At 36.1% G+C, this 27,997-nt stretch overlaps 1 protein-coding gene across 1 annotated transcript in view; it reads right to left on the reverse strand.

Moving 5' to 3' along the window:
* TTN (titin) overlaps positions 1–27,997 on the reverse strand; it is a 281,117-nt gene that overhangs the window by 128,527 nt on the left and 124,593 nt on the right. The window contains exons 125-163 of the mRNA XM_054723165.1: positions 27,833–27,949; positions 25,953–26,033; positions 25,698–25,775; positions 25,385–25,468; positions 25,191–25,274; positions 24,822–24,905; positions 24,518–24,601; positions 23,464–23,544; positions 22,952–23,158; positions 21,930–22,007; positions 21,650–21,724; positions 21,357–21,449; positions 20,525–20,602; positions 20,117–20,332; positions 19,819–19,902; positions 19,562–19,639; positions 18,967–19,050; positions 18,638–18,721; positions 18,327–18,410; positions 17,862–18,119; positions 16,290–16,364; positions 15,427–15,501; positions 14,660–14,752; positions 14,008–14,085; positions 13,039–13,107; positions 12,801–12,890; positions 12,361–12,657; positions 11,449–11,529; positions 10,603–10,680; positions 3,816–3,899; positions 3,620–3,703; positions 3,444–3,527; positions 1,874–1,957; positions 1,092–1,175; positions 925–1,008; positions 707–790; positions 483–566; positions 262–345; positions 51–128 (exon numbers count right to left, since the gene is read on the reverse strand). Coding sequence (XP_054579140.1) covers positions 51–128; positions 262–345; positions 483–566; positions 707–790; positions 925–1,008; positions 1,092–1,175; positions 1,874–1,957; positions 3,444–3,527; positions 3,620–3,703; positions 3,816–3,899; positions 10,603–10,680; positions 11,449–11,529; positions 12,361–12,657; positions 12,801–12,890; positions 13,039–13,107; positions 14,008–14,085; positions 14,660–14,752; positions 15,427–15,501; positions 16,290–16,364; positions 17,862–18,119; positions 18,327–18,410; positions 18,638–18,721; positions 18,967–19,050; positions 19,562–19,639; positions 19,819–19,902; positions 20,117–20,332; positions 20,525–20,602; positions 21,357–21,449; positions 21,650–21,724; positions 21,930–22,007; positions 22,952–23,158; positions 23,464–23,544; positions 24,518–24,601; positions 24,822–24,905; positions 25,191–25,274; positions 25,385–25,468; positions 25,698–25,775; positions 25,953–26,033; positions 27,833–27,949 — 3,882 coding nt within the window. The remainder of the gene's footprint in view (positions 1–50; positions 129–261; positions 346–482; positions 567–706; positions 791–924; positions 1,009–1,091; positions 1,176–1,873; positions 1,958–3,443; positions 3,528–3,619; positions 3,704–3,815; positions 3,900–10,602; positions 10,681–11,448; positions 11,530–12,360; positions 12,658–12,800; positions 12,891–13,038; positions 13,108–14,007; positions 14,086–14,659; positions 14,753–15,426; positions 15,502–16,289; positions 16,365–17,861; positions 18,120–18,326; positions 18,411–18,637; positions 18,722–18,966; positions 19,051–19,561; positions 19,640–19,818; positions 19,903–20,116; positions 20,333–20,524; positions 20,603–21,356; positions 21,450–21,649; positions 21,725–21,929; positions 22,008–22,951; positions 23,159–23,463; positions 23,545–24,517; positions 24,602–24,821; positions 24,906–25,190; positions 25,275–25,384; positions 25,469–25,697; positions 25,776–25,952; positions 26,034–27,832; positions 27,950–27,997) is intronic.

Consider the following 27,997-nt stretch of genomic DNA (forward strand, 5'->3'; position numbering starts at 1 on the left):
AAATGACCAAGATTGAGCACTTTTTGCAGAACTTCAGTCGTGACATGTACCTTTAGCTGGTGGGAATTCGGGCATTTTGGGAATGACTATTTTCTTTTCCGGAACAACTTCTTTGGGAACTTCAGGCACTTTAAAGATATTAGTATTTTGTCATTAGGAAGAATAGCTGGTAAACATTTATCACATTTACACAGAACAAAACATGTTTGAAGGGCTGGAGGCTGGATCCACCTCCATCAGATGGGGGACCGTGACATGTACCTTTGACAGGTGGGACTTCTGGTTTCTTGAGAACCACGGGAGGCTCTTTCTTTTCAGGAACAACTTCCTTAGGCACTTTGGGCACTTTGGGCACTTTAAAAGATATTAGTACTTTTTAGCTCATAGTTTCAATGACATGTGGGAACCAATAAGTAGAGCAGTAAAACAACATTTTAAAGACAGACATTTTTCTGTAGGAAGCTAGTGGCAGTGAAATATACCTTTCATGGGTGGTGGTTCAGGTTTTTTGGCAACGACAGCAGGTGGTTTCTTTTCTGGGACAGGTTTCTTAGGTGGTGCAGTCACTAAAGATTTTAGAATTTATTATTTTAGAATAAGTGGCGATGAGTAAGAAACAAGACAAAAGCTCATAATGCCCAGAATTCTCCAGGAAAGAAGGGTGAAGGATTGGCTAAGGCAACCTGGAGGTTGGCCCAGTCAGTACCTTTTGGAGGAGCCACGGGCTCCGGCTCTTCCACAAGTTCAGCTGGAGGCTCTTCAGAGACAATTTCTTCAGGCTCTTCATGCACTTAAAAGACACAAGCTCATCTTAACACTAGAATTGTTTAAAGTATAGGAACTATTTTGCAAAAAGATGTTTATAACACTAAGAAGAGAGTTTTTCTTTTTCAAAAACGCTAGTTTGGATCATTTCATTATTACCTTCAGGGGGAGGACTCTCCGGTTTGGGAGGAATCACTTCAGGCACCTTCTTTTCTGGGACAGCTGCCTTTGGCACCTCGGGTACTTTAAAGATATTAGTAGGTTGATGATTAGACAGAGTGAAGACAGACAGACAGTATCCAACACAGAGACGAGAGGGTGACTACCTTTGGCTGGTGGAACTTCTGGCTTTTTAGGAGGCGCCAAAGGTACTTTCTTGTCGGGGACAACTTCTTTGGGAGCCTCAGGCACTTAAAAGATATTAGTGACATTACCATCAGGAGTTACGAGACCCCTGGGAGAAAATATTAGCAAGAGCAGACGAGTTCTGCCTCGTTCAAACCTAGGATCAGTGACAAATACCTTTCAGAGGAGGGACGTCTGGCTTTTTAGGAGGCACCACCTGTGCTTTCTTTTCAGGGACAACTTCTTTGGGCGCCTCGGGCACTTAAAAGATATTAGTAAGATCACATTTAGTAGTTCTCTGACTGCAAGAACAAAAGAAGTTCAAGAGTAGCAGAGTTTATCTTCTTAAGTCTAAGGTGAACGGTAAGTACCTGTAACAGGTAGGACTTCTGGCTTTTTAGGAGGTACCACTGGTGCTTTCTTGTCAGGGACAACTTCTTTGGGCGCCTCGGGCACTTAAAAGATATTAGTACATTTACAATTAGTAGTTACGAGACTGCTAGAACAAAAAATGTTTTCAGGAGCAGATGAGTTATGCCTTCTTAAACCTAAGATCATTGACAAATACCTTTCACAGGTGGGATTTCTGGCTTTTGAGGAGGTGCCACAGGCGCTTTCTTGTCAGGGACAACTTCTTTGGGAGCTTCAGGCACTTAAAAGATATTAGTAAAATTACAACCAGGAGTTATGAGGCCACCGGAAGAAAATATTTTCAAGAGCAGAAGCGTTATGTCTTTTTAAGCCCAAGGTCAGTGACGAATACCTTTCACAGGTGCGATTTCTGGCTTTTTAGGAGGCGCCACGGGTGCTTTCTTTTCAGGGACAATTTCTTTGGGAGCCTCGGGCACTTAAAAGATATTAGTACATTCACAGTTAGTAGTTCTGAGACTGCTGGGAGAAAATGTCCTCAGGATTGGAAGAGTCATATCTTCTTAAGTCTAAGGGGAGTGGCAAGTACCTGTAACCGGTGAGATTTCTGGCAACTTCGCAGGCACCACCGGTGCCTTCTTCTCAGGGACAATTTCTTGAGGAACTTCAGGCACTTAAAAGATATTAGTAGTTTTACACTTAGGTTAATGAGCTCAATGGGCTACAATTATTTCCAAGAGCAAAGAGGTCTATTTTTTTTTTCTTTCTTTCTTTCTGTAGAATAAGGCTGGGGTGGAAAATACCTGAAACCGGTGGGGCTTCTGGTTTTTTGGGTGGAGCTCTGAGGGTTTTCTTCTCTGGGACAGCTTCTTGAGGAACTTCAGGCACTTGAAAGATATTAGTAGTTTTACACAGACGTTAATGAAGAGCAATGGCCTAACACTGTTTTCAATAGCCGAAGAGCTAGTTCTGTGGCAGAACGCGGTCGGGGCGCACGCCTACCTGCGACAGGCGGAGCTTCTGGTTTTTTGGGCGGTGCCTTGGGGACTTTCTTTTCTGGGACAACTTCTCGGGGAGCTTCAGGCACTTGAAAGATATTAGTCGTTTGACACTTCGGTTAAGGAAGAGCCATGGCCTAAAACTACTCTCAAGAATGGAAGAGGTATTTCTTCTGCAAAGTGAGGCCAGGGCTGACATATACCTGTGGCAGGTGGGGCTTCCGGCTTTTTGAATGGCGCCTTGGGAATGGTCTTTTCTGGGACGGCTTCTGGAGCAGCTTCAGGCACTTGAAAGATATTAGTAATTTTTAGAATGCATGAACAGTGGAGGCCTCTACTGTCATCATTGTGAAGGGAGCAAGGCCAGGGTTTCCCCTCTTCACAGAGCCGTGGGAATGACTACCTCGGGCAGGCGGGGCTTCTGGCGTTTTGGGCCCAGCCACAGACACTTCCTTTTCGGGCACAACTTCTTTAGGAGCTTCAGGAACTTTGAAGATATTAGTATGTTTTAGTTCGAGCCTATACAGAGGCGACCGTGACAACGTATTTGCCCCCCAAGCCATTCAGTCTGGGAAGCGGGAGGACACACTTCCGCACATGCGCTCAGCCCCGCCCCCGGAAAAGCAGGACCAGCAGCGCCAGGATAAATACCTTCCGCAGGCGGAGCTTCCGGCCTCTTCGGAGGAGCCACGGGCGGCACTTTCCGCTCAGCGACGGCTTCCTTCGGCGGCGGCGGCGGCGGCGGCACCTCTGGCACTTAAAAGACACCGGTAATGTGTGTTTAGGAAAAAAAGTGACAATAATGAACGACTCTACGGTGTAATCACAAACCCAGGCATTTTGGAACACGTCTGGGTTTGTCTCTCGTTAGAATGATACCACCTTCCCGTCGTGCTCTCTGCATATAGAATTTTCTAGCCAAAAGAGTTACTTTTCTCCCTGGTATACAGAGAGCTCGGACATTACCTGCGGGGGGAGGACTCTCCGGTTTGGGAGGAATCCCTTCAGGCACCTTCTTTTCTGGGACAGCTGCCTTGGGCACCCCGGGTGCTTCAAAGATATTAGTAGGTTGATGATTAGACAGAAGTGAAGACAGACAGACAGACAGACAGGGTCCAACACAGGGGCGAGAGGGTGACTACCTTTGGCTGGTGGAACTGCTGGCTTTTTAGGAGGCGCCAAAGGTACTTTCTTGTCAGGGACAACTTCTTTGGGAGCCTCGGGCACTTAAAAGATATTAGTGACATTACCATCAGGCGTTACGAGACCCCTGGGAGAAAATATTAGCAAGAGCAGACGAGTTCTGCCTCGTTCAAGCCTAGGATCAGTGACAAATACCTTTCAGAGGAGGGACGTCTGGCTTTTTAGGAGGCACCACCTGTGCTTTCTTTTCAGGGACAACTTCTTTGGGCGCCTCGGGCACTTAAAAGATATTAGTAAGATCACATTTAGTAGTTCTCTGACTGCAAGAACAAAAGAAGTTCAAGAGTAGCAGAGTTTATCTTCTTAAGTCTAAGGTGAACGGTAAGTACCTGTAACAGGTAGGATTTCTGGCTTTTTAGGAGGCACCACCTGTGCTTTCTTTTCAGGGACAACTTCTTTGGGCGCCTCGGGCACTTAAAAGATATTAGTGACATTGCCGTCAGGAGTTATGAGGTCACCGGAACGAAATCTTTTTAGGAGCAGATCACATATATTCTTAAACCCGAACCCAGGGCAAATACCTGTAACAGGTGGGACTTCTGGCTTTTTAGGAGGCACGAAAGGCACTTTCTTGTCAGGGACAACCTCTTTGGGAGCTTCGAGCACTTTGAAGATATTAGTACATTTACATTTGAGGTACACGGATCAACACAGACAGCAATCACATTGACACATCAACAGAGCTTCCCAGGCTAGCAAGGTGGTTCTTTCCACTGCCCTCCCTGCCCCACCGTGAAGGGCGGTCGGGAATGTACCTTCCACAAGTACAACTTCAGGCTTTGGGGGAGGATGCACTTTCCTTTCTGGGGCTTCTTTGGGAGCCTCAGGCACTTTAAAGATATTAATATTTTTACACTTAGGAGTTACAGGAACCAGTACAAACAGGAGACACATTTAGACAGGAAAAGAGATTTTTTTTCCAAATCTCTAAGCTTCCAGCAACATGTACCTTCATCAGGAGGGCCTTTAGGCTTTTTGTGAGGAACCACAGATGTTTTCTTCTCAGGGGGAATTTCGTGGGGTGCTTCGGGCGCTTGAGGAAATTAGTATTGTAACATTTAGTGTTATGAAGATCAGGAGGTACAAGCAAGTATTTTCAAGACTACAAGAGCTATTTCTTCTACAGCTTGAAGGCATGGCAACTTGTACCTTTCACTGATGGAGGCTCTCTTTTTTTGGAAGGAACTCTCTTCACAGGAACCACTTCTTGAGGAGCTTCAGTCACTTTAAAGATATTAGTATTTCACATTTAAGAGTTAGAATGATTACTAAAAGCAGTAACCACAATGAATTAGCAAATACAGTTTTCTGGAAGTCTCTTCTCTCCCTCTCCATTCTCTGCTTGCCCCATGAACCAACTAAGTCTAATGGGGTGGTAGGATCCTTGAGAAGAGGATTCACCCTTCTCCAGCACCCAGCAGAATTTCTATGTCACTGCAGACCTTCCTTACTAAGTATTTGTTGAATGAATACGTTTAATGGGAGGGTTTTCTGTTTTGATAAATATGGCCACACATTTTCTTTTGAGAGGCTGCTTTAAAGAGGTTAGTATGTTTAGGGGTTATGGAGAACATTAGAAAACATAATTTTAAGAGCAGAGGGCAGATCATCTCTTCTTCAGTATCTGGGTAGACATGACATATACCTTCCATAGGCCGAGGTTCTGGCTCTTCAAGAATATCCTCAGATACTTGCATATCAGGAGCAACTTCTTTCATAGCTTCTGGTGTTTTAAAGATATTAGTATCAGACTTAGAGATTAAGGATCAGTGGAGACATGAGTCACATTAACTGGATAAAAGATATTTTTATGGCTACAAGGGCATTTCCTTCAAGAACTGAATGAGGTATAATGCATTAAGGAAAGGAATCCGGTCTTATTTGTCTTTGCTTATTACTCCCCAGCTCACTAGCACCATGTACCTAATAGGCATTCATTGAATAAATGAAGGAAGGAATGACAGAATGAATGATACCTTTAGTAGAAGGTGTTTTAATTTCAACTTCAGTCATGGGTGTTTTCTGGACAGGGACAACTTCTTGAGGTGATTCAGGCACTTTAAAGATATTAATTCATTGTACTTCAGAGTGATGAAGAGCAATGAAGGATTTTAATCATAACTCTACCTACAGGAATACCTCAGACTGGGACACCTCCCTGCTCCGAAAATCTGATATTTTGGTAATAGTATGAATATTTGATTATCAGGAGCTGTTTTCTTGGTCACCTCAGGCACTATCAATATTAGTAATTTTGCTCAGCTGGTGTAGCTCAGTGGTTGAGTGTTGACCTATGAACCAAGAGGTCACGGTTCGATTCCTGGTCAGGGCACATGCCTGGGTTGCGGGCTCAATCCCCAATGTGGGGGTGTGCAGGAGGCAGCTGACTAATGATTATCTCTCATTATTGATGTTTCTCTCTCTCCCTCTCCCTTTCTGAAATAAATAAAGATATATTAAAAAATTACTAATTTTATTTTTTGAAATGGTAGATGTATAGAAAATTAGATCATAGAAAATTAGCTTCAAGATAAAAGTTTTATTTTTAAAAAATAATTAACAATGTACTTTTCTTTAGCTATTAGTTTGAGGAGAGAAAAACAGCTCCTTTCTTATCTGGTTTAGCTTCCTTTTGTACCCTCACCTTAAGCACTTTTAAAAAGTGCTTGTTTTTCAGGTATGACAAGAGAAAAACCCAAAGATTCTAGACTGAAAAAACAATGTCAAAATTTCTAGTTTTTAAATTACAGAAATTATTATTCTGGATGTTAAAAAATTTCTCAACTTTTAATTTACCTAAAAATATTCAAAATGGAAAAACGTAGGACTCTTTAAAAATAAAAGACAATGAGAGGGGCTAAGTATTCAGGGCAGAATTCCAACTTTAACTGGTTTTGTTTTAACTGCTTTGGTTGTAGAAGACTCTCAGCTAGAGATGAAATAGAACAGTTTCATATTAAATCTGATATTTTTTCTTTAAGTAATGGTTTTCTGAAAATATTTCTATAATATTTAAGTCTTATGGGAAATACTTTATTTCAAATATATATGCTTATTTTTGGTAGTAAGCTTATTTTAATAGAAAAATAATTACAATAGGCAGTTATATTATATTCTGGGATTTCAACCTTATGGAGAGTTGAATTATGGATTTATAATCTATAACCAAACACCTTGTCATTTGATAACACTGATTTCTACATTATAGAATAATGAGCCAATTCAATCTAATTTGGGGAGCTATAAATGTTATAAGTAGTTTCCTATTATTTTTTTTTCCTAGCTATTCTGATTTTAATTTTTTATGGACACAGTAACAGTTATTTTCTATTGAAGAATCTATCCAGCTTACATCTGCACATTATATGTATACATATTTTCCCTGGAGGCCTCATAGATAAACTTTGTAGCCCAACCATCTCCCATATATATAGTCAAAAAAATTTTCCCCTCTGTTTTCTCTTAACCCACTCATGGGGATATGTATATACCCAATCAAACTTTTGCTTTGGGGGAGCCACTTCTCCGAAATGACTTTCTTGGTAGCATCTGGGGCTTTCAAGATATTAGTATTTTTTACATGTGTTAACTACAACTATAATCACGAGATAAGAAAGTCCACTTTCTTCTGGCTTGTACCTTTTGGTGATGTTATCTTTCTTCTTCTAGCAGCAGAAGCTGGCCCCTCTGGAGCACCTTCCTCAGAGACTTCCATCTCTTTAAAGATATTAGTAGGTTTTAGTTGAAAAAAGGCAAAGACATGAAGATATGGCATACTAAGGAAGTTAGGTATATTAGCAGAGATTCTAACTTTAAATTCAGATTTTAATTTTTGTTCTAACATTTTTTCTCTGTACATTGTATGAGTGGGACTTTTTTGGTGGGGCATGTCATAGTTTCTTGTCTTGGGTACATTAGGTGCTCTAAAGATATTAGTATTTTAGCATTAGAGGTTGTGAGAATCTGCACACAACAGTAAACTCATTTTGTAGACCAAAGAATAATTTTCTTATTTAGATTTTCATAACTAAGAATTATGCCTTCAGTAGGAAGATGCTCTGAAATGTTGGGAATAGCTTCAGGAAATTCTACCTCTGGAAAAACTTTTCTGGTTGTATCAAATTCTTCAAAGATATTAGTAGGTTTATAGTAAGAACTCAGAAAAACAGTGAATTATATAACATGCAACTTTTGTGTCTTGAAGTCAAAGATTTTCATCGAAGTTTGGTGTTGTTTAAATATACCTTTAGTTGCTGGTGTTTCTCTCGTTTTAGGAATAGTCACATATATTTTATCCTCTGGAACAACTTTCTTGGGTGGTTCAGGCACTTGAAAGATATGAGTATAGTCATAAATGGTGAAGTAAATATTGAGCTTTTAAAAAGAGCCACAAATAAATGTTCTTCAGACTGTGTCATCAATGTTATATACCTTTTGCTAGTTTGGGTTTTGTCTTTTGAGGATGAGTCATAAACACTTTTTCTTCTGTGGTTGATTCTTCGAATACTTCATACACTTTAAAGATATTAGTATGTATACAATTAGCTTCATTTCAAAGTGGATGAAGAAGAGTATTAATAAAAACATAACACATAGTCATCACTCAAATTACCAGTTTTACATAGACAAATATTAGTGACAATAACACATTGGCTAGGAAAAAGTCTCCTTCCCAGTTTTATAATATGACTCAATATTTCTTTATTAACATGATGATAAAATTGAGGAATTCACTGGAAAGGGACTATATAATTCTACTTTTTCTGCAGACATTTACTGGACAAAATTTCTATTGCTCTTATTTTTTATGGGTGTGTTAAAAATGAACAGGGTCAATGTTGAGTTTTACATCAAGAATTCTTCGATATTTGATCTACTGGAAATTCAGATAAGCCTTTTTCTTCTCCAAAACCTAGTTATCTATCTTTTAAAACTGCATCTAATTTTTTGTTTTATTGTTTAATATTAATGTTAAAATCATTTAGGGGTTGAAATAAAAAAAATAACTAAATATTTGGAAAATAAGGCAAATGAAAGAAATAAAAAAGATTCCTTCAGCTTTTAGAAAGGAAGACTGGATGATGACAATAACCAAACTCAAGTATAGAGAGGTATTCAAAGAAGGGAGTCAGGCCCTAGCTGGTTTGGCTCAGTGGATAGAACATTGGCCTCGGAATGAAAGGTCTCAAGTTCAATTCCGGTCAAGGGCACATGCCTGGGTTGTGGGTTAAATCCCCAGTAGGGGGTGTGCAGGAGGCAGCCAATCAATGATTCTCTCTCATCATTGATGTTTCTATCTCTCTCTTCCCTCTCCATTCCTCTCTGAAATAAATAAAAACATATTTAAACCCCCCCCCCCCACACACACACAAAAGGAGGGAGTCAGCATATATTTTTATCCCAGCCTAGAATTACAGTGACAAAAATTGGCTTTAAACAGGGAATTTTTAGATGAAAATAAATGTAAGAATATCTAGACTACTGGCATTTTCACTACTCATATTATTGAAAGTATTCTATTCAGAGTATTTTATTATTCAAATAATAAAAAGTAATATTTATTATTTAATTTTACTTCTCAAATTATTTAATTAAAATTTTATATGAGAGCCAATTAAAAAAAAAGGCTTCATAATTCTTTTGGGGTTCTAATTGCTGTGTAAATCTATGGTCATTTGCAGCATTGCCAAAATATTTCCAGAGATTGTGTTGAAGAGTAAAAAACAATAATGGTTGAGCATTTTGAGTCTAAAAAATTCAATTAAAATATTATTATGAAGTTAGTTATTTTATAGTCTGAGAAAATAAATTGCTGCAAAGCAAAAGACATTTGTACACATAACAGATTAATAAGACAGGACAACAAATTCAACAAGACAAATGACTTTTCTAAACTCCAGCAATGTTATAAGGTCAAGACTATTTATTTTTTAGATCGGTGAAGAAATAACTTCGAGGCTAGTAGCATTCAAATTATTTACTCTTAGCTAAATATTTTGGTGAGGGAAGGCTTTTACAAGATATTAGTAGATTTACTTTTAAAAACTATGAATACAAACACAAATGAAACAAAAGGGAACCACCAAGTTTTCTACACTCACTGTACATCGTTGTGTCTTCAGAAAGAACTATAGGTGATGTTTCTTCTTGAATACTTTTCTTAGGCACCTCAGGAACTTTAAAGATATTAGTATATTAATTGTTATGTAGGACAATGTAAGATATTAAGAATATAAAGAAACAAACCACACAGATTTAACCTCACACACATTCACTTTAAACCATGAATAACTAAATAAAGAGTTCCTTCATCTCGTGATTAGCATCAGTGTGTACCTTTAGCTGGTGGAACTTCAGGCTTCTTAGGAACAGCTTCATGAACCTTTTCTTCTGGAACAATTTTCTTGGGTACTTCAGGTGCTTTAAAGATATTGTTTTATTTTTAAGAATTTCATCATTGAATATAAAATATCAAGACAAACAAGGGGCATCTAACAGGAAGAATGTCAAAAATTCCAAAAGAAGTCAACTAAACACAGTCAATGTATCTCTCTAGATCGCCTTGTGACTGACTTCTTGATTTGTCAGTTTAGAAACACTCTGCCCTTTGGGGATAGCATCATTGTCTATTGTAATTTGGAACAAGTTTATTTGTTTTCAGAGCTACTTGACAAGAGCTTCAAAAATAAATTATTTTTGAAAAAGAAGTTGAGGGGTCATATTGTTTAATTATTGCTTAAGAAGAGGATCAGCCCAAACAATAAACTTATAGGCATACAGGAAGATTATGTTATAGAACATAAATTGAAGTGTACACCAATCAGTTATATCGTGGCATTAAGGGGAGAATGATCTCTCTCTTCTCCATAGTAAGTAAATAAAAGAGGGTTTTATATTAGAGGTCAATCAGCAAAGGCAGTACCTTTAGCTGGTGGAAATTTGGGCTCTTCAGGAACATGTACTTTTTCTTCTACCACAATTTTCTTGGGCGCTTCAGGTACTTTAAAGATAGTAGTAATATTTTTTACTTTTAAAAATTCATAAAGATTTTCAACAAACAGAACATAAGAGAAATGTCAATCAACAGAGAACATAACAATATCAAGTACAGATATCACTTTATCAAATACATTACAGTATTTGATGAGAGTTGAATTTCGATAAGAAATACAACACATCCAGGGGAATTTTTCATGTTAGAATTTAACAAGAAAAAGGAACAAGACAGTGTCAGTTGGTGCTATTGCTACTTGTCTTAGTGGAATAATTGATACTTTCTTTTCAGTGATGACGTTCTTAAATGCTTCACTGATTTTAAAGATATAAGTATATATTATGTATTAGATTTTTTTCATTTCTATCATGAAATTCAAGAGGTTTATAAAAATGAACAAAGCAGAAATATTAAAAACATTGTTACTATGTAGTTATATTTGCTAGGTTATTAAAATTAATAATAGGAAAACATGGATTTTTCTATAAGCACATTAGTGAATATATAATGAACTAGTACCAAAGAAGGAAATGTGAGTTCACTATTTGGTTAAGAGACATTTGCTTTGGGTATTTTAGGTCTAACAACAGTGACTTCCTTTTTTGGTAGACTTTCCTTTGGACCCTCAGCCACTCCAAAGATATTAGTTTGCTTTAAAAATTACCAAAACACAAAACACAGAAGAAAAAACATCAAGTAGAATGCAAATTTGTAAAACAACCACCGTGCTACTGAACGTACAATTAGGTAAGTAATTTTTTGCCAATGAAATACCTTTAGCTGGTGGCTCTTTTCGAGGAACAACTCTAGTGGGTGGTTTTTTTGGAGGGATGACTTTCTCGGATATCTCAGGCCCTTCAAAGATATTAGTGTTTTGCTTTAGAATGAACTCTCCAAGTATTATGAAACATTACTATTTAAGTTAGTACAACGAGGGCTGATAAAATGCTTTATTTATATTTTTAAATTTATACCACACCTACTTAAAAAAAAGACTTGGTTTTACTAAATTTCACCTATATTGTATATTTACTATGTATACTAAGCACACACATGCACACACATTCCTTCGTATCACAAACATATTATTAATTTGTGCAACATCTGGAGTGCTATTGTAAAGAATTATTTGTATTATGGGTTATCTTCAGAATATACTAGAATTCTGGTGCTGTTACCAACATTCATTTACTTCCTAATGTTATTTTTCTAATGACAAATGGTGGAAGCTTTTGATAAGGAATTTATCAGCTTATGAACTATTGACTGAAATGTTAACAACGTAATGATTGTTTGGCCTGAACATGTAGATTCCACAGTGAACTGAGGAGCGTCTTTTTCACTCAGCAATGACACTGGTCTATTATTTCGATTTCTGTAACAACCATGTAACATTCTTAGTTGGATTTAAAAAAAGAATCCAGAAATTCATATAGTGACCTCCTTAGCTAAGTAGATATCAAATGTTACCTTGTTTGCTAAAATTATATTGTGGTTAATCTCTATATCAATCTTTGTATCAAATAGTTTAAGTATTTGATACAAGTGTAAAGTATGTAATGATTTTAACTAGGAAAATAAATGGGTTTCTGGTGTTGCAAACTGGAACATGAAAAGGTGCTTAAAACACAAAGTTAGTTAGAACAAGATATGACAATTTGCAATATCTACAGAATTCCCCTCTACCTTTGGGTGGAGCTTTGGGTTTTTCATATACTTCCACTTCTTCAGCTTCTAAAAATTCTATCACCCTATGAATTTCTTCAACTTTGTGTACTTCTTCAATTCTCTGTTTTTCTACTTTGATAAATTCTTCTACTTCATGGAACTCTTCTTCTTCAAAATATTCTTCAACTTCATGGAACTCTTCTTCTTCAAGAGCTTCTTCCACTTGTGCTTCCACTACTTCTAGTTCTGTTCTTTCTCTTACTACTTCCTCCTTATGGAAGGCAACTGATATTTTTTCTTCAAAGACAGTTCTCCCTGAAAGAGCATCTTTTTTAAGAGGTTTTTTTTTTAAACACAGAAGAAATGAAGATGTAAATTCAAAATATAAAATAAAAACAACAGGAAAAAAAGGTTTTCATGCAACAATATGTGAAAATCAAAGATTTCCCCCAAAATACCTTTAGCTGGGGGAACAGCTTCTTTTTTAGGCACAAGGACTTTCTTTTCTGGGATTTTCTTTTCTGGAACTTTCTTTTGTACTTCGGGCACTTTAAAGATATGGTTTTAACATTTAGGACTATTAAGAGCAAGTTTTCATAGACAAAGACATCAAAAACAACCATGACACAGAGACATAAAACAAGTCTTAATGAAAAAAGATGAAAAGGAAGTTCAGGTTTAAAAGAGAAGATATACCTTTGGCTGGAGGTGCTTCTTTTTTCTGAACAGGAACAGGTACTTTTTCCTCAGGAACCTTCTTTGGCACTTTAAAGATATTAGATGTTTCAGTTAGCTGACAATACTCAATAATAAACATGAAATAAAAACATCAGAAGTGACACCAACAATAATCAAAGTCTAAGAAGTCCCTCTGTACTATTAGATAACACTGTGACAAGAAATAACGATATTTTTCCAGATCACTCATTTGTGCTAACCATACCTTTAGAAGAAGTTATGTCCCCCCAAAACTGTGCTGGTTCTATTTTTTTAATAGAAAGAATTATCAATATTGATATTGAGCTCACTGCTACTATTTTTAATTTGATGAAGACTTTTTCTTTTTAAAATATAGGTGTCATATTCTATTGGGCATTATTATATCTGCTGAGAAGGTCTACTGTGATGGGGACAGAATAATCTTATCTATTAAGGGCACTACTAAAGCATCAACTTAATTAGGAAGCAATGAAAATGGACATTTTGTAATAACCTTGAGTGCTTAGGCCAAATATTACTTGAAGGCACATATGGCTTATAGAAATAGTTATTATATAAGCATTAGAAGATATTTCCCCTATAGGACCATATAACAGACATATTATAATAATTACATGAGAAAACCTTTGTTGTGTAATGGAATAAAATATATGAATGGAATGTGGGGAAGAGGGATTCATTGCTATGTATAGAGAGCTATACTATTAACATTAAAATGCTCAGCTATTTAAAATAAGAAACTTCTAGAATAATAATTCATACATATATAATCATCCATTCACATCCTAAAAAATGTTAAAGAAATGGAAAGGGTTTATTTTTACTAGCTCTTACTCAATTTTGTAAGCCTGTTACTTAAATGACTCTAAGAAACAGTGAAAGAAGACACTTTTAAAAAGAAAATGAAGGGAATTTAAAGATATTAGTTATTGGTATTTGCTATACCTTTAGCTGGTGGTGCCTCCACTTTTTTAGGAACAGGAGTAGGTGCTTCAGGTACTGCTTTCTTAACCACTTTAGGCACTTAAAAGATATTTTATGGACATTTTGAAAAATGACATGCTGTGAACAGAACAACTCACACATACCAACCCCCCAAAACACTGATTTTTGTTTAAAAGATATTAGGAGCCTAAATGTTAATTTTAAATATGGAGTGATGACTCTAAAGGTGGATATTACCTGGAAATCCTATAAACATCAATTATACAAAAGATTGTCATAGTCTTCAGAAATCATAGGCTAAGAATTATTCTAAAAAGTAAACACCACAGAAATATTTCCCCCATCTTAATATTAAAAAATTAAGGATTGAAAACTATAAGAAAGTATTACAATAGGAGCTGGCCAGAAAAAAGTTAAAGTGCCAATAACATAAATGTGATCACTCACTCTAATTGCATTGCAGCTATAGTAGAAAAAGTAGGTGGGAGTAGTGGGGGGAGGAAGGGAAACAAAACTTGTGGTGCCAATAATAATTAATCTTCAATTTATCATTTATATAAAAAATATACTGATAAATATTGGATAAATACAAATTCTGAGAAAGATTTGGAACACTGTCTTTTAAATGTCCAACCCATAAAAGCAGCTGTACCTCTAGGTGGCACCACTTCCTCTACCTCCTCTATGCTAGGTGGTTCTTCTGGGATCTCTTCTTCTGGTATAGGTTCTTCAGGCTCCTCATACACTTCAAAAAGATTATTATTTTGCAAATTATTTTTAGAATTTTTTTGAATGTTACTAGTAGACTAAAACGATATATCTGAAAACTGAAGTTGCCTGATCAGTGTAAGTAATTCATAGCTCAGCCTTCCTAAAGTGTGTGAAAACTCACTAGTCCTTGAAAAAAAGCTATTGGATCTTCAAAATATGTGAGACTCTTCCCAGAATTTTAGAGTTGGAAAGGACCTCAGAGAGAATTTAGTTAAAATTATTATTATTTATTTTTAATGGAAGGGGGCTTTTCAAGTTAAATATTCACTTTGGGGTAGAAGTTAGACTTTCTGAACCTGTTACTCAGGTTTAACTGGAATATCTGTTGGACAAGTTTATCCCTCAATTGCTAACCAAGGAATTTTGATGAAAAATTTACCATAGCAAATAGTTTACCTTCAAAGAGTCTTATTAAAATGAAACAAACAAACAAACAAACAGATAAACAAATAGGTTAAGTATCTAAGAAAGGAGATTCAATTGGTTTTAGTTTTCCTGCATCATTTCTATTAGGTAAGTAATAATTACTTTTAGAGTCGGCATATATTTGTTTTCTGGAGTGAAGTGTGCATTTATCACCTTCAAATACTAGACAATGATAAGACAATGATGACTTTTAAAGTGTTCTTTTCTCAGAAAGTCATCTACCTTCGACTGGTGGAACTTCCTCTTCTTTAGGGGGAACAATTCGTCTTTCTTCCACTTTCTTAGGTACCTCAGGAACTTAAAAGATATTAATTGTTTTAGGCACTTAAAATGCAAGAATCAAAGAAGAGTACATAAAAGCCAAGTTTTCTGTTTTTTGTTTTTTTAAAAAAACACGAGAACAAATAGAATACACATGCACAAGATGAAACATTGACATATCACAGAATCAATTAGAGAAAAAAATAAAGAGGTTGTGGTTTAAGATTAAGGGTCCATTATAGAGATATTCTATCTTTTACCATTGGAGCCTCTACTTTGTAGGGAGAGACAATGGTACTTTTGGGACTTTTTTTTAGTTACTTCTAGTTTTTAAAAGATATATGAGTTTAGCATTTTTGTTTTTTAGAAACAGCATACATAGAGAATCAAGATAAAATACATTAAACGCAAAGTAGAAAGTTTGACATAGTACAAACATGGGTACAACTGAGTCACAAATGATGAATGCAAAGAACAGACCACACAATGCAAACATTTCTGTTGAACATCCTATGTGGATAGCATCAGAGTTCAACTTTGGCGCGGCAACCATATCCCTGTTTTGGGTGATGTACCTTTGGCAGGAGGAGTCACTGCTTTCTTAAGACCAGGAGGAGGCACCTTCTTTTCGGGTTCAGGTTTCTTAGGCACCACAGGCACTTTAAAGATATTATTTTATTTTATAATTTCAGTTTCACAAACACCGAGACAATGGACTCAGCAATAGTACGAGTTATGTTAGCAAACACGGAAACAGAACATTTGGACATTTACAGGTGATGAAGAGAAATGACAGTGTCTGGTTTGCTTGGGAACAGCAGTACCTGTGGTAGGGGGAGCCTCCTCTTTCTTAGGAATGATCACTTTCTTCTCTGGCACTTTCTTCTTAACCTCAGGCACTTTAAAGACATCATTTCATGATAAGAATATTGTGAGGGACAAAAAAAGAGAGAACACAAGAAGTCCACACACAGAAAGACCAACATGCAACACTCACTCAGGATAGGATGTAATGCAAGTTGGGAGTCCAAATGTTATGTTATAATTAGGAACAGCATCCTATTTTAATATCTGATATGTGGTCACTTCATCAATTTAAATTTCACTAGTAATTTATTAAATCATCATCTATAAAACATTTCTGAGTCCTAGAAATCCAATAAAGGATCAGCTTTATCATTTCATTGATTATATGACTATTTAGTCTGATGGGGGAGTTATGCTTATTTCAAGTAGTGGTACCATTATCTTTTGCAGAAAGTGTAACTGAACTTGAAGGCACACATATATTTATTTTGACCAGTACAGGGAGCTGATTGAATATGTTAAATCTGGATACTGTTTATTCAGTGATAGAATACTTGTACATGCTGTACTATATTTTATCCCTCACAATAATATCTGAGTTCACTAGGACTGATATTAGTATCCTCGTTTCATACAAATGGAACTTGAGGATCAGATTGGTGAAAGAGTTTTCTCAGGCTAAAACAGCAAGGCACAAATCCAAAAGATAAGGCCAAAATAAAAAGCTACTGGTCTACATTTATATGTATATATCAGAAGACGTAAGTTGTTATTCAGTATTCTGATAAATATATAATCTTTCTTTTTTCTTTTCATCCTAATGTTAAAAGGCACTTAATATAAATGGTTGAAGGATGAAATTTATGAATATTTATTTACCATATTTTTCAGAGTAGATAATTTTTTATTGAAAAATATCTGTATGAAAATTACAATGGCTAACAAAATTATAGAGAAATCAGGCACAAATTTTGTGGCAGCTTTGGGTCATATCTTTTCATTTTTGTTCTAAATATTGCTTTGAATCCAATGAAAAACGGATATCAGTGTTCCTGTACATTTTTAGAAGTGAAAATGTGACTGTCTACTTTGTAAATGTAATTTTTCCTACAACCCAGTTCCACCATAATTTTTCTGGTGACGCTATGAGACTGTGTATTCCCTTTTGGGAGTTGTACCTTTGGCTGGTGGAGGTTCCACATGTTTGGGAGCGGGAACTGGGACTTTCTTCTCTGGTACAGGTTTCTTTGGCACTTCGGGCACTTAAAGACATTCATTTTAAGACATTAAAAATCACATGCACAGTACTGCGTATATAACAAAAAGACAAATGAGAATAAGACCACAGACAACTAGATGACATTTCACATCATGAAATTTGAAAAGACATTCACATAATTTACAATAGACAAACACACAAGACAGACACATTAATAAGAGCACAGATGAATGGAATGTTTTCTAAGATTTAGATGGTAGACAACAGAGAGAGTAAAGCATCAGAGATAAAATTGGAGATGAACGAAAAGATGGAAAGGCAGAATTCAACACAAAAGAGGTCTTGGTGATTCCAAGAAGAGCTGCTATACCTCTTGCAGGTACTGGCACCTTGGGTTTAATTTCCGGAAGAGCTTCTTCTTCTTCAGGTACAACTTCTTCCTCAGGTACGAATTCTTCCTCCTCAGGAGGAACTTCCTCTTCCTCAGGAGGGACTTCCTCTTCTTCTGGAAGAATTTCCTCTTCCTCAGGTAAAACTTCCTCCTCAGGAGGAATTTCTTCTTCAAATGGAACTTCCTCTTCCCGAGGTAGAGTTACAGGAACTGGGGCTGGCTCCCGTTTCTTTGGCACTTTAAAGATATTTATTCAACCATCAAGCATCACTTGTATGCACAGCATTAATAACAATGGGACAACACGAAAAGCCAATCATCTGTGATCATAGAGCACCACATGTCAGCAAAGTAAATGTCATCAAGCGTTAATTAGAGTTAGTGAGGCTGTGCCATATCAGCTAGTTTTCCCTTTGGCCCTGGTTCTGTTAGAGGTGAATGTACCTTTGGGCGGTGGAGCCTCTACTTTTTTCAGAACAGGTGTTGGTTTCTTTTCTTCTGGAATGAGCTTCTTGGGCACCTCTGGCACTTTAAAGATATTATTTGTCTTTAATCACGTGCTCTTTTACACGTTTGAGTACAATAGGCATGAAAAAGAATCATGAAACCCCTGATTTTTTATATTTCTAAGAAGACCATTTTAAAAAACATGTAATAGTGTGGGGGAATTCATATGTGAATATACATACACATACTTTTTAAGAAAGGTTTGTTCGTTTTTTCCCCCCCGACACTTTAAAGAGGAAATGATGTACCTTTCACAGGTGGAGCCTCTACTTTCTTAGGAGCAGGAACTGGCACCTTCTTCTCAGGCACAGGCTTCTTGGGCACTTCTGGCACTTGAAAGAAATGGTTTAGAAACAAATTTTATACAACATACAATGTTGAGTCGAAGCATAGCCTCAAACAGATTAAGATAAGGTAGTAAAACTATAACCAAGGTATCTCAAGAAGGATTTTATCCTTAAAATAAATATTTTCTTTCCCATACAGGAATATTAAAGTGTTGCATCCCCAAAGATTAATTTTTACTCACAGGCAAATGTGGAATAAAAATGATTTGCAGCATTGCAAGTTTATGTACCTTCGGCGGGAGGAGCTTCCACCTTTTTAGGAACCGGGACAGGCACTTTCTCCTCTGGCACAGGTTTCTTGGGTACTTCAGGAACTTTAAAGATACCAAATAGGGTTAGTGTCACATTGCCACCCACTGATAAGAATCCAGCAATTTCAGGACTTCATTGAAGCATCGTAGATATTCTAACAATTTCACTTTAAGATGGAAAACAACAGCCACAAACAAAGGAATTCACAAAAAATAAAAATTAAAAACAACAACAACAACAACAACACTGTAAAACATAGATGGGTGACAAAGACAGCACACAATGCCTGGTAAATAGTGGTTTTGTCCATTTTGGTGTTATGATAAGTATCTATTTTACACTAAGAAATTTCCATTAAAGAGGAGGAGCCACGCATTAAGCACCAGCATGCTACAATAGCAAAATTCAGAGATGGCTGCATGGTAAACTGCTCCTGTCACCAGTTGGGTGGTCCTTGCCTTGTCATTAATATTGTTAATATCATTATGGGGAAAGAACTGATATGATTCATCAAGTTATACTATGTGAGTAGATTACTACACTATCCCCTTGATGGACTACAAAGAGAGGTACCTTTAGCTGGTGGAGCCTTCTCTTTCTTAGGAATGGGCACAGGAACTTTCTCCTCTGGCTTCTTAGGAATCTCAGGCACTTTAAAGATAGTGTTTATTGGTAAGTTCTAACTACCAGTAACAACACATCCATACAAAGTACAGTTAACATTTCTAACAACAGATACAACACACACAAGGTTTTGAACGCAGAAGATAGTTAACTATTTATCTGCAGGTAAAGGCTTTCCTATGACCACGATATGAATGATGGTGTACCTTTTGCTGGTGGGGCTTCCTTCTTTTTGGGGACAGGAACAGGTTTCTTCTCTTCTGGAACAGGTTTCTTAGGTTTCTCAGGCACTTTAAAGATATTATTAAGAATTTTGGAAAGGTTGCAAAAAGATATAGGATGTAAAAAACAACTACAGAAATCATACTTAAGCATCTAAAAGTGCCTATTTCTAAAATAAGCAGCATTGGTCATCTGTACTAATAAACCCCAGAATCTGATCAATTTAGACACTCAGACTCCAAAGATGCTGCTCTGTATCCCTTTGTAGGAGATGTAATCTACCTTTGACTGGAATTACTGGTACCACTTCTTCTTTAGTTATGACTTCCTCTTCTTCATGAAGGTACTCTTCTTCTTCATGAAGGTATTCTTCTTCATGGACATATTCTTCTTCTTCATGGACATATTCTTCTTCTTCAAGATATTCCTCTACTTGGGTTACAACTTCCTCTTCAAAGGCAATCTCTTCTGGTTCTGGTCTTTTAGGTACTCCTGGCACTTTAAAGATATTATCTTTAGGTTGGACATTTTCCAATTTCTCAACAAAATTAAGACATGTTAGGAACACAACCATTTGTAACAGAAGAACAGGCTTTGCCTTTCACACAGAAGAACTTCACACATAGAACTCAACATGAATTTAATATCAAAGAAGACAAACAAAACATTAAAAAGAGTGGCATTAAGTACCTTTAACAGGTGCTGCTACTTCTTTTTTAGGAATAAGCACTTTTTCTTCTGTGACAACCCTCTTGGGCTTCATGGGCACTTGAAATATTAAGTATAAGGACATTTTAATGTAAGAAATGGGCCACCCAGACAACTCTTGCTTTGTTGTTCTTTAAGCAGATAGAATAATTTTCAAGTGCTTCTTATGTGACAGATATGCAATACTTCATCCATAAGAAACTTTACATGTTCCATGGAAATAATTTTGAACCGCATTGGGATAAAAACATACAGAAGTACTCAAGTAAGCTTGAGGGAGCAGAGCCCAAATGTGAAATCATGTTTAGTGTTCAGGTGTCTCTGCCTATAGGAAATATCCTTTACTGGAAATGAAAAGCTAAATTCTAGGTAACTATGCTTTCTGAAATTATAGAGAAGTTACTTTATACTTAGTAAAAAGCAAAAGAAAAATTACTGGACAGAGAGTTAGCTTTTTTTTAACCTTCAAATTGGCTTTAGAATGAATACGGTTATATCATTACATCAATTTAGATAAACCAGGAATGTGCCAAATGGTCACTGACTTGACATCCAAACATTCTATTTTTCTATATATTGTAGCCATGTGACAGGATGCAGTCAATGTATAAAAGGCTATGGATATATTTTAAAGTAATTTTTCCTTTTAAAGGTAACATTCACTTCTTATCCTATATCTACAGATTTTTACATCCAATATTTTCCAAATGATTAATTTAAAAGACACACAACAATGAAATGAAGTGAAACATAGCTGCCTGAATTTTATAAAAGACATTATAAAAGACTCGGTCTAAGAAGGAAATGATTATACCTTTAGCAGCTGGTTCAGTCACCTGCTCTTTTTCGCGTTTGGTAATTGAAATGCGTACTTTTTCCTCAACAACTTTCTTTGATTCTTCAGGCACTTAAAGATATTAATTATTGAAGAGCATTAAAACCAACCACATGAATGCAGTGTAAATAAAACACGAAAAACTGACATGTAAGCATCAGGACTACAACAATTCACTTTGTAAAAACAAAGAGCAGCAGACAAGGTGGTAAGACATGTTTCTAGAACACAAGTAACAAAGATGTTTGGGGAGTTATCACTCTGAAAAGTACCTTTGGGTGGTAGAGGTTTGAGTTTCTTAGGAATGGGCACTGGTACTTTTTCTTCAGGAACAGCTTTCTTCACAACTTGAAAATATCAACATTAACAGATTTACAAACCTGAACCTGATTGCTCAAGAGTAGTAAGAATAAAAAGTTAAGAAATACGACATACAACACAACATTCCCCAGACACACACATGAATGGTATACTGCCACTACAACAGGTATTTATAGTATGACTGACGTGAAGACAGGTCTCTTAGTACTGATAAAGTTTTTCTCACTCTACCTTTAGTGGGCGGGGCCTTTGGTTTTGTGGGAACCGGTTCTTCTTGTACAGGCTTTACTGGGATAGGCTTTTCAGGTTCTTTAAAAGTACATACAGGGTATTTAATGTTAGATGTGAGAACATAAATAAAAATACTATTTCTTAAATACACTCAAATAATTAAAATATTATCTTTCATCTACAGTGTAGTCATAACCTCTAGATGTGAGTGAGAATCAGAGATCCCAGAAGGATAAGGTCTAAAAGACCTAAACAAGCCTACAGTGCCCTTTCCTCCTTGCTATTTATTTCTATCAGGTAATTTTAACTGTCTCTTACATATTAAAATCCTCACTTCACTTCTGGTAGACAAAATGGTGGCTAAATCTCCTGTCTATATAATATTGACTTTTAATGTTATCTTCAAAACTATACAGAATGACCCCAAAGTTAGACTCAGAAACATCAGAAATTAAGGGACATAATACTGACTCATTTCAAAGTTCCAATTTTTTTGAGTAAAATAAATTATTTGGAACTGAAATTATATGCCTAAAAATATGATCTTCATGAGATAAAACAAAACTGCTTGTTAGCCTTCCTCTCTGCCTTTACCTTTGAAAGAGTCTTTGTCAAGTTTGATGATGGGACCCCTGAGGCTAGAGAATTTTCTCAATAGCCTATCACGCTTGATCACAACAAGCCTCAGAATGAGAGATGCTCAGAAGTTTTTGATCATGTACTAGAATAATCATAGGCACTTGAAGATAAATTCCTAACCTTTTGGAGAAAGAAATGTAGTGACATTTGCTATTTTCATAAAAGTAAAAATAAGGAGTAAATAGGTTATTTTCAAAACCCAATCTAACAGTAAGATTATTATAGAGATATTTTTCTAGAAGTTATCCAAGAAAATAAACATTTTGAAGTTGCCAAAGGAAACAAAGTTCTTTCCAAATTTCTCTGGGCACCCAAAATTGTATCCTGTTCTAATGGAATTTGCATGTACTTAATATGGTTCAAGTTTGCAGTTTTTCTCATACCTGTGATATATTCTTTAGACTCTTCATAATGTTCAAGTTCACGTTCCTCATAATCTTCATATTGGTCATATTCTTCTGCTGGTTCATACTCCTCAAATTCTTTATAATCGTATTCTTCATATTCTTCATATTCCTCTTCCCGATGCACTGAAACAGTTTCTTCTTCTCGGGTGTAAGACCATTCTTTCTCTTCTGTTACAGTTACTTCTAGAATAATATTGAAAACAGGCAACATTATACTTGAAGCCCATTTAGGGATAAGAATGACAATGTGCTTTGATTTCATTCTCTTTGTGATGGTCTCATGCACTAATTATGGGAGATTTTCACTGTCCTTTCCTGGTCAAGGTACTACAGAGTGTACATTTGTTATTCATGATTTCAAATGTTAGATTCCCCACCTTTAGTCAACAATAAGCCAATAAAGAATGGGAGTCAAATTGGGAGCTAGCAGGCAAAGAGCTGTGTAGTTTTCATGCTTCATTTTATTATTTAGTCAAAGCACAATATACCTTTAGTGGGACGAGGTTCTCTTTTCGGAACTTCAATGGATATCTTTTCTTCTTTAACAGCTCTTTTCCTGACTTCAGTCACTTTAAAAAGAGTAATTATTAAAAGTGAATTGCAAGATTTTAAATATATATATGTATTAAGAGAATTTGTGTACGAACAATCCAAGGACAAAGATGACCATAACTGTGCTTGTTGTTCAATTTTTTCATTTAAATGGCAAGAAACATCAATAGAATTGGAAATAAGCATGACATAATATACATATAAATACTGTTTTCTAAGTTACTTAATGCTTTAAAGACACAGTAATTTCAGAAGATCAAGTAGCATTTATAAGAGTTTAAAAAGGCAACTAGACAACATAATGACTATGAAACAAGCACAAGACAGAAACTTGTGTTACATAAATAGTTCCTTCACCTTAATCCTAAAATATTTTCATAATCTACTAGAAAAATGTAAAAAATTACATTAAAAATTAAAAAATTAAGGATTAAATTAAAGGATTAAAAAATTTTTAATTTTCGTCAAAGATTGCCACATAAAACAAGCATTTTGGCAGACGAGTTTAGTATATAGACAAATAAAGACATAAAAGATGACAAGTACATTTTAAGAAAAAGTATCTACATGTTTGGGGGGGGGACTTCAGATTTTTTAAGAAAAGAAAGAAGCCCAGCCAGCGTGGCTCTGGTTGAGTGTTGACCTATGAATCAGGAGGTCACGGTTTGATTTTGATCGAGGGCACACGCCCTGGTTGTGGGCTTGATCTCCAGTAGGGGGTGTGCAGGAGGCAGCCAGTCATTGATTCTCTCTCATCATTGATGTTTTTCTCTCTCTCATTCTCTCCTACTCTCTGAAATCAATAAAAAATATTTAGAAAGAGGAGAGAATACTTTCTGGTATCTGAAATGTTTAGTTTTGAAGTGATATGAAGTAACATGTATATTACATTAAAAATGTATTTAAATTATTTTCCCTAAGAACCTAAACTCCACTAGATTAGTTTCAATACCTATATGCTTAGTTCAATTTCTGAAAAAGTTGGTGTACCTGTGGCTGGTGGTGCCTCCTCTTTTTTAGGTTTGAGTTTGAGAACCTTTTCTTCTGGGACAGCTCTCTTGGGTTCCTCAGGCACTTTAAAGACAGATTTCACTTTAAAGACTTGTTCCCTCATTCAAACCACCAAAAGGTAGTCATTTAATAGCAACTCAAACACAAAAGACCTGACATTTTCATTATTTCCAACATAAAACAATGCTTGTAATAATGACAACACCCAGCACCCGTAGCCAGTGTGCGTGGTGAAGAGAACAGGGTAAGGACAACATTCTGTGTATGGAAAGGCTCCAAGTACCTCTGGCTCTAGGAGGCTCCTCTTTTTTAGTTACAGCAACATGAACTTTTTCTTCCTGGGTAATTTGCATGTGCCTCTCAGTCACTTAAAAGATAATTTTAGGATTAGGGAGTTATGTTACTTAAAGTGGAATTTAAAAAATATATTAGCCAGAAAGTACTGTGATTTTTAGCATATAACAGTTTACAAGGTACACACAAATAAACTTCACGTCAAGTAAGTAATACTCCACCCATAGACAAGGCGAGAATACACCACTGCCACCAACACACACCGATAACCTCCACGTAAAAGGTGTGACCCAGACAGCAGCAAGAGGACGCAAGACGGGACACGTGCCTAGCTTTCCTGCTGGGGGGTCTCATTTACCTTTGGTGGGGGGAGGCTCTTCTATTTTAGCCGCTTTGGGAGGAGCCCTTTTTTCAGGAATTGGTTTCTTTGGCTCTTCTGGCACTTAAAAGACATCAGGCAACACAGTCAAACATACAATAGGCACACTTATCTTCTAGTTAATGTTATAAAAAAGACAGGCATTCTAGAGAATAAAGTAAACCCCAATATACCTTTAGCTGGCGGCACCTTTTCCGTCTTAGGAACGGCGGCCGGAATTTTCTTTTCTATCACAGTTTTCTTAGGTGCTTCAGGAACTTCAGAAAGATTATGTTTAAGAATATTAGTTTGACGTACAGAAGAAGTGACCTCGTTTGGTGGCAAAGAACTCACTTTTTGAAAGCATTACACATTTACACAAACAGTAATGACTATATTCAGCAAAAATGTTTATACACACACACTGACAAAAGTTTAGGCAGTGATATTAAAGACATTATTATAGCTATTAAGACAGGTGGTATCATTTCTTTGTAAGAACTGTACCTTTAGCTGGTAGAGGTTCCTCTATTTTAGCAGGAATTTTTGGTTTTGGTACAATTTTCTTCTCACGCTTCTCAGGCACTTGAAAAGATTATAAAATACATTTGTAGAAATGTCCATACTTCTTTTTAATAAAAACATGGGGAATCTTTTTACTTAGACATGATACTTATCAACATCTGTAATATAGACAATAGCTACAAGAGAACATAAAGAATGTGACACAAAGGGCTAGAACTAATTCAAGAGTTGATGTACCTTCGGCTGGTTCAGCTTCCACTCTCTTGGAGATAATGTGCAGTTTTTCTTCTACAACATATTCCTCAGGTTCTTCCAGCACTTTAAAGACATCAATTTTAAAGAAGGTAAGTTGTAGTGCTTTTCATGTTAAACTTGAGTTGTAATTTATTGCTCCAAGAGTGATTACAATGGCAAAAGTTTAACACTTGCCAAATCCCTGGTTGTTACTATTTAAAATAGTGACAAAGAACATTTTAATCTAAGTACGTATCTTAATAAAGAGTATGGGAAGTAAGTTTCATTAATTTAACATTTCAGTATATCATAAAGATATAATGATGCCTGTATTTACAGGAAGAACAGGACACATACAAGACAAAAACAATTCCAGTGGCTTTTAAGTATTTGAAGATAAGTTTTTAAAAAAGAAACTCTAAATTCAAAGGCTACAAGACATAAACATACTTGAAGAAGCATAAACAGGTTTATAAGAAAGACCAGACCTGTATCACATAAGAAAAATCTACTGAGGACTTAGAAACAAGTTTCCCCCACCTAGTTTTGTGGGGCAGGTATGGCAAAAGAGCCTATGTGTATAAAGTTAATTATAGACTAGAAAACTCTACTTATAGACACATATCTTTACACTAGAAGTAAATTTAATAGGCTACCCAGCTTTCCCCTAAATCTTTTGGGCTTAATAAAAACATAAGAATATCATAGAATGTTTTCCTTTCAACTAGAGTCTGTAGTACCAAAGGCAATTATATGCATAATGTCAAAAACTCAAATCAGATTCATACAATGAGAACTTTCTTTGCATACATGTTATGTTTGGTTCCCCAAACATTTCTGGGAGGGAAAGGGCCCTTTTTGAATTCATTAGATTCCTGACTTATGCCCCTTATCTTGGCCATTCTCAGGAAACAAAAGAACGGGTAGGCTTCCTCTTGCGAGTCATGTCTCATCTTGCTATTCCAAGCCATTCCGTTAAGACTATACATCTGAATTTCACATGGACTTTTCTTCCAAGCAGAGAAGGGGTGGGACATCATTTGTGAGCCAGAGATGTACTTGAGGGCATCTAAATACACAGTTCTACTCATCTTTTTCATTGGGAAGAGAGTTAATTTGTTAAAATTTATTGATTTATCTTAAGAGCCACATTAGAACTTCCTTAAGAACATTCTTTCAGATGTTGGACTTGATCAGTATACCTAGTGGTATCTTCATTCATTGAAAAGGTATCATAACACTGCAATAAAGCTTCCTGTTCAAGCCTTAAGAAAGTATAGGGAACTCTCCTTACAGGTATCGGAACATCTGAATAACAAGTTAATCTAACCAAAGAAACACGATTGTTTTTTCCAAACATGAAATATAGGAAAGCCCTATGTGCTCAGTGCTTCACTCTCAAACTTGGCCTTGACTTCTGGAATGTAATAATTCTTTCTTAATTTTAAAAATGTGAGTCAGGACACATTAGTGAGTTGTGCTATCAAACTGCTTTATGTTACACCTGTTGTAGACAATAGACTACCAAGGTGAAGATTATGCCAATCCACCCTGCTGAAACCAAATCCTACCTAATGGAAGGATGAATGAATACAGAGATACTTGCCCCACTAGTTATGGGTAAATATGAAGTCTTTCACCCCCCCCCCCCCCCCCCCGCCACCTCCTACTTTTGGCCAAATAAGAGAGGATGGACAAGAATACATTAGATGTTTATTTTAAGTAATGTCCCTGAATCTCATGTTTTGATCAAAAGATATATCTGATGAGGCCAATAGATATTCACTAAATTTATGTCACTTTTTATTAATTGATAAATTATCTATGAAAGAAAATAACTTATCAAGACTCCAGATCATGTCTAGCTTATTTGAATTGTTTACCTTCATATTCTGTAACCTCCACTTCCTCCTCCTCCTCCTCTCTTTCTTCTTCTCTATAAACTGAAATGGACACTCTTTCCTCTTGTTCTGAATAACTCCATTCCTCCTCTGCAGATACTTTAAAAGATAAAATTTAATTTACATTCAGTCTCCTGAAATACTAAT

Source organism: Eptesicus fuscus, chromosome 11, assembly GCF_027574615.1.
Source record: "Eptesicus fuscus isolate TK198812 chromosome 11, DD_ASM_mEF_20220401, whole genome shotgun sequence".
NCBI classification, from domain to species: domain Eukaryota; kingdom Metazoa; phylum Chordata; class Mammalia; order Chiroptera; family Vespertilionidae; genus Eptesicus; species Eptesicus fuscus.